Raw genomic sequence first — 7,308 nt, forward strand, 5'->3', positions numbered from 1 at the left:
AAGAAAATCTGAGCAAACCAGCAGTTAAAATGTTATCCAGGTTAATGATTTAGCCATAAAAGGCCCTTCATTTCAAGATTTCAACTGTGATCGGGCACAATTAATAAATATATTTTAGTGAATAACTAATTGTTCAAATCTGTATATAAATTTGTACATAAAGTGTTGTAACTATATTCCAACCCCCCCGCCCACCACCACAAATAGATAGCCTGACCTGTGGGAAACACTGATTTCATCTAAAAAGTCACCTGCGAGAGAATGAAGAGTATTTAATGAATACAGTTTTGGTAAATTGACTTAGTTGTGATATCCCTCTGCATGAAAGTTTAAAATGAGCATGTATTAATGCAGTATGAAGAAGAATGTTTTAATGTAGACACAGAATCATCATACTGCTGTGATTATATGCATCAGGTGTTCATTCAAGGCTAAGGCAAAATATCAAGATATATATTGTATATCGCGATATGGCCTATAAATACAGAGATATTAATAAAAGCCAATATTGCCCAGCCCTAGTTGACAGCTAGATTCTTTGTGGACATGTTCCATAAATATTGATGTTAAAGATTTCTTTTATTGTGTAGAAATGTTAAGAATTAAGTTCTCTATTACAATCCCTAAAGAGGGCACTTTAAGTCGATGATTACTTCTATGTGTAGAAATCCTCATTTATAATTGAATAACTCGTTTATTTTTCAACAAGTTTTTATTTATTTTTATATCTTTTTTTACTAACAGTTCAAGAAAGATCACTACAAATGAGCAATATTTTGCACTGTTATACAATTTGATAAATCAGAAACTGATGCCATAGTGCTGTATTTTACTTCTTTATCTCTGATTTGCTCTGATTAGGGGGTACTTGGATTAAAAACATGTTCATGGGGGTACATCACTGAAAAAAGGTTGAGAACTACTGGTCTAGACTTAGTCGTAAGTACACATGGATCCTCTCTGACAAGCACCGAGCAGACACATGGGTCTAAACAGGGACCAGGGAAGGAGGGGTCGGGAGGGTTCATGGGTGGTTGCTTGCTAGCTGTGCAAGTAACAGCAGGCCCAAAAGCTGCAACGGAATTGCTGACACAATCATGCCGGACCTAACTCGACTGTAAACTGTATTTCCATGCAACATTTACAGTTGCAAATGGATACGACTCGATTTGTTTTAAGCAATCCATAAATCAACAAGCCTCGCAAAACAGAGAAATTACCAAAGTGATTGAACTCAAGTCAATAAGCTAGCTATCTTGCTAAGATGAGCCTGTAGACGTCACATTTCTTAGCAGATGTTTACATAATACTTTAAAATGTAGGAGAAACTATTTGTTCATACGAGGCTGCTTCACATGCATTCCATCATCCAGACGACACTTGACTCCTTGACAGTCCAAGCAGACGAACCACGCGACACCTCGCTAACGTTAGCAGGAAGCCATGATGGGCTTCTTTGTAGCCGACCATGTTTGGCACATAACGTTGTTGTTGTCTCCACATGTATTCCGTCATTTTAACCGTTTTGTATAAAGCGCTACCAATGTGCAGCCCCCATCACCTCAAAGCCACGAACAAGCATTTTGGCACCGTGACACGGCCTGGCGAGCAAACCCATTCAATGATGCCATTTTGCTAGCTCATGTGCTAACAGCCCGAGCGCTGCCGGTGGTGGTGGTTCCGAAAACTCGGCACTTCCACGGCACTGACACCACTTATCACATATTTCGAGACGTAGACTCACCAAAATCCGTTTAAAGAGAGCATTCTCTTTTGGTGGTAAAGTAATTGTCGGCATCTTAGCAGCAGATGGGATCAATTCCCCCTCGACCTCAGCACATGTAACGCTAGCTAATGCTAGTGCGGACAGGCAAGACAAGTCGAGCGGAGGCGAGTCAAGTGAGGGCCCTGGCTGCCTTGCCCCAGTCGCTCCGTTCGATTGCTCGGTTTTCTTCTTCCTTCTTCCTGGAACCTGACCGTTTCAAAATGGCGGCGGTCAACCGTTGTCATCTACTGGGAATGAATTCGCTAATAGGTACGCAAAACAAGCAACCACTAAAACAGAAGTAAACATGGACACTAAGCACAGTAAATAAGAAGTGATGAACATAATCAAGATAGAACACAATAAAAAGTGGCAGGATAATTGCAATAAGGAAAGAAAAGGTAGAGAGTATTAGAAAGTCCAGAGGAGAGTAGGTGCCGGTGTCAAGCGAAATAAGTGCTCGCTGCAAAATAGGTGCCCAAGCGTGTTGGGACGGGACATATATTTAGCGCCTTAAGAGCGAAATATATGCCCACCCTATTGTATACAGCAGGGGTCTCAAACACGCGGCCCGCGGGCCATTTGCGGCCCGCGAGATGTTATTTGGCGGCCCGCACCTTGATTTGAAAATTTAATGTTGGTGCGGCCCGCGAGTTTTACATGACTGGCGCTTTACAGCATCATGCTTTCATGCCCTCGATTTTTCCAGGAGACTCTCAATGTCAGTGCCCCTCCAGGGATTATCATCTTCTCAATTTACACTTTAACATCAATATTAAAAGGGTAACGTGGAGGCACTGCTTTAAGCTTCCTCTTCAACCTGTACCAACAGCGTGCCAGCCCACCCACATGTTGTAGTCGGTATAAACAGACGCAGTAAGCGACAGCAAGACATAGTTGATCAACAGCCACACAGGTCACACTGAGTGGCTGTATAAACAATTTTAACACTGTTACATATGTGCCACACTGTGAACACACACCAAACAAGAATGACAAACACATTTTGGAAGAACATCCGCATCGTAACACAACATAAACACAATAGAACATATACCCAGAATCCCATGCATCCCTAACTGTTCCGGGCTACAATATACACCCCCGCTCCTCCCAACCCCGCACAGTTACTTCTCATCCCAGTGGGTCTGCAACAGACGGCACCATCATTGATTGATTAATTGATTGATTGATACTTTTATTAGTAGATTGCACAGTACAGTACATATTCCGTACAATTGACCACTAAATGGTAACACCCGAATAAGTTTTTCAACTTGTTTAAGTCGGGGTCCACGTTAATCAATTCACCCATCTCAAGTGGGTCTGCAACAGACGGCGCCATGATCTCCGGTGGGTCTGCAACCAACGGCGCCACCACGCACTCCGGTGGGCCAGCAACCTACGGCGCCACCACGCATTCCGGTGGGCCAGCAGAATCCGCCATCTTCTCCGGTGGGCTAGCAGCAGGGGGCGCCACCATCATCTTCGATGGGCCGGCGGCAGGGGGCGGCAGGGGGCACCAGCAGCAGGGGGCGCCACCATCCTCTCCGGTAGGCCAGGAGGGCCAGCAGCAGGGGGCGCCACCACCATCCTGTCCGGTGGGCCACCTGAGGGCGCCACCATACTCTTGTCAGCCACAGAGGTGGTCGTTTCATGGGCGACCGCCTCGCAAATTGCAGCGGCTTTCTATTTGCTGTCGCCACTTGACTCTTCCCCGCTAGATGCGGGGACACTTGGCCTGGGGGCCCACCGCCTTGTCCTCCCTCCACCCTCCCTTGACTTTGGACTGTTTTTTGTGGGGGGGGTTTTCTAGGGGGGGAGGGTTCGTAAAACGTCTAGTATCCGTTATGGGAGGGGGGGCTACTGTCAGGCTTGCCATTGACAGATTGTTTGTGTTTTAGTTTTTCCACTCTGTGTGTTTAGTATTTCCTGTTTTTAGTTCCTGTCAGCGCTCTTATTTTGTCTGTTTCCTGTTTTTTTCCCTGTGCGCTGTTTTCCCCTCAGTTGCGGCTGATTGGCACCTGGCCACACCTGGTGTCAATCAGCCCGATTCCTGTTTTACCTGCTTTGTTCCTCCAGTCAGTGCTAGATTATTGTCGATGTCACTTCTTGTCATTGCTACCTGTCGTGTCGTATCATATTGTGTCAATGCAGCATTGCGGTAAGCTATATTTGATAGTGGTTGGTAGCTTATTGTCTTTTGTTCCCTGTTTCCAAGTTTGTTTTCATATAAGTACGACTTCTGTTTCTTGCTCAATACCTGCTAGCTTCCACGCTAGGCCTTTTTGTTTGTTACCCACCTACATGCGCGCTTTTTGTCTGTACCCTTTGTTTGTTTTTTGTCTTATTGTTTTAAATTGAATCATGTTTTCTCACTCCATGCCTGCCTCCTTCTCTGCATCTTGGGGTTTGTCACAAACAAACTCTGACAAGGAGCTGTAAGTCTATCTTTATAAGTTTTTTGGAAGGAAGTGTCCAAACCGTATACATCTCTAGATCGTGCGTTTGATAGTGCAGAGAGGATTTTGTTTACCTTTGTTTCATTTGTTAATTCTAAACTTAGACCATCCTGAATAAATGGCAATTCTTTGCACTGATTTTGAGGAAATGTTTTATTCAGGGTTTGTTCTGACTGGATGAAATGTTCATTAAAATGTCTATGTTACTTATACTTATGTTCAGAGTGTCTGTGACAGTAGTGCCATTAATATCTAATTTTATAGTGTTGTTTCTTGTTTGTTTTCTTCCAGTGAGTTTGTCAATGGTTTGCCGTAACTGTTTAATGTTCCCTTTTGCAGCTTTGATTAATTCTAAGTGAAAGTCAGTCCTAACCTTCCGCAGCAGCATTGTAACTTTGTTCCTCAAACTTTTAAAGATCATACGATCCGTATTTAGACCTGTTTTAATTGCTCTTTTGAGAGCTGAGTCACGATTTTTCATCAGAATCCAAATTGTTTCATTAATCCACGGTTTTTTTATTTTTGCACTTTTCTTTCTGGGTTTTGTTTTAGTGTATTTACAGATAATCTCTTTGATTTTTGTCAATAGGTCGTCACAGGCATGTTCAGTGCTTATCCAATTTATGTCACTCCATGGTACAGTTTTAAGTTCATTCTCTAGTAAGTGTTGGTCTTTTTTAGGGATATGGAGCAAGCACTTTTGTGCACCTTTTTGGCTGTGATGCCTAAATCTTGACAACTTCTGTGTCATCAATGTGATTTTATGGTCTGATAAGCTGGTTAGTAAATTGTAAGTTTTTTTTATGCGATCAGGTTTATTAGTAAATACCAAGTCCAGCAAGGTTCGGGAGGAATGTGTAATTCTAGTAAGTACTGTACTGTGCAATCTACTAATAAAAGTTTCACTCAATCAATCAATCAGTCCCTTTCAGGGCTGTGGGGGGTGCTGGAGCCTATCGCAGCTGCATTTGGGCGGAAGGCGGGGTATAGCCTGGACAAGTCGCCAACTCAATCATGCTTAAAAACTGTGCACAATCTAACGCAGGGGTGTCATACTCATTTTACTGGACAAGTCGCCACCTCATCGCAGGGCCACAGTTCAGTACATATTCCGTACAATTGACCACTAAATGGTAACACCCGAATAAGTTTTTCAACTTGTTTAAGTCGGGGTGTAAATAAATCAATTCATGGTTAACATCATCATGTGGTTTAATTTTTTTTTTTAATAAGTAGCAAAAACTACAAAGATTCAAAGAATTGCTATTGCGACATCAAGTGGACACATTTAGAACAGCAGTTTCTTTCATTAAAACATTTCAGCTAATTTTTATACTTAGCAAATTTATCCCGCGGGCCGTATGTTTGACACCCCTGATCTAACATGTCTGAAAAATGTTAGGAAGGGGCAGAATGTATCTAATCAGATTATTATTTGATTAGTATGTCCGTCCATAAATCTATTTTCTACCGCTTGTCCCTTTTGGGGTTGCGGTATTTAACAAAAATAACCAAATGTATCAAATGAAATATTTCCATCGTTCTTTAAATGTGCATAACGTGCAATAAAAGTGTGTTTTAAGTATGTTATTGTTTTTGTTTTTTTTAGACATAGCATTTTTAATATTAAACAGTAAATAACAAATTAACTGTTGGATAAAAAAAAATGGTGGACTCTCCTCCCCAAATAAATTAAACAGATAGAAAGCCACTTGGATTTGAAATTTCACTAAAATAAATAACTCTGCATTATAAATCACAAGCCTGAGAGTTGACTGTTTTATAATATACATGCTGATACAGTCAAAACCTACACAGTCACACAGAAAATATACAATGTGACAGAAAAAAGTATGTATTAGTACATTTGACTGAATGACAAATAAGTGAAATGCTCTTCGGTTTACCAGAGCAACTGTGTAGTTTGAAAATGAAAAAAAAAAACAAGTAAATAAAAAAGTGAATACCGTGACGCTTCGGTGGCATCGTGGCGGTGTTTGCGTTCTCCCGTGGGTGCAGCGAAGATGGACACAGCGTAAAGGTAGGAACAATAATTTATTTATACTATAAAACAAACTAGAAACAAAGACACTTGCACAGAGGCACTACCAAAAACCAACAGAACTAGCAAGGGAGCTAGAAGGAACAAAAAGCGCTAGCGTTGGAGCTCGGGGCATAAACAAAACAGGAATAGCGTGGAAGCTAACAAGTAACAAAAGTATTTTTTTACCATAATGCAGGATGAGCGGCGTCAACTGTTGCGTGGGAACAAACAGGAGTCCAAGGACGTGTGTCAAACAAAGGTGGTCTTAAGGAGATAATCTCAAATCAGGTGCGCGACGACAAACAAGAGACAGGTGACACTAACGAGTTACCATGACAACAGAAACCAAACAGGAAGTGCCACAGGGAACCAAAGACATCAAATACAACAGGATGATAACAAAACAAAACAAAACCTAGAATATGACATGGTCCAAGATCCCAGATGTCCCCAAAAAGTCTAACATGAACCCCCCCACACAAAAAAGTCCAAACATGAAGGGAGGGCGGAGGGAAGACATGGTGGAGGGTCACCAGGTCGCGTGTCCCAGAGTCCACCGAGGACAAGTCAAGTGGCGGCGTAAAAGTCTTGGAGGGCGACTTCGTAGAGGCCCCACCCGTGGCCGACTTGCAGGAGGAGACACCCGGCGAGGAGGACGACCTGGGCACGGCCACATCCGTGGCCAATGTGGAGAAGGAAGCGCCCTGCGAGGACGGCGACCTCATAGAGGCCACACCCAAGGCCGACGTGGAAGAGGAAGCACCCGACGAGGAGGGCGACCTTGTAGAGACCCCACCCGTGGCCGACGTGGAGGAGGAAGAGCCCGGCGAGGAGGACGACCTCGTAGAGGCCACACCCGTGGCCGACGTGGAGAAGGGCGTTTCAGCGCCAGCATGGCAGGCTAGGAAGCTGCCGACGAAGGTGCGGGGACTGCAACCAAAGCAGGCCCGAGTGCAGCAGGCGAAGACAGCGCTGGGGCTTGGAGCGTCAGCCGAGGAGCAGGAGCTGGTGTCGGCCGAGGAGCAGGTGCTGGTGTC

At 43.7% G+C, this 7,308-nt stretch overlaps 1 protein-coding gene across 1 annotated transcript in view; it reads right to left on the minus strand.

The window, feature by feature from the left end:
- The window catches only part of naa15b (N-alpha-acetyltransferase 15, NatA auxiliary subunit b), a 56,433-nt gene extending 54,524 nt beyond the window's left edge, over positions 1-1,909 (minus strand). Inside the window, exon 1 of the mRNA XM_061908450.1 lies at positions 1,745-1,909. Within this exon, the coding sequence (XP_061764434.1) occupies positions 1,745-1,798 (54 nt within the window). The 5' untranslated portion in view covers positions 1,799-1,909. The remainder of the gene's footprint in view (positions 1-1,744) is intronic.
- Positions 1,910-7,308: the final 5,399 nt, after the last annotated feature.

This window comes from Nerophis ophidion, linkage group LG01 (assembly GCF_033978795.1).
Source record: "Nerophis ophidion isolate RoL-2023_Sa linkage group LG01, RoL_Noph_v1.0, whole genome shotgun sequence".
Classification (NCBI taxonomy): Eukaryota; Metazoa; Chordata; class Actinopteri; order Syngnathiformes; family Syngnathidae; genus Nerophis; species Nerophis ophidion.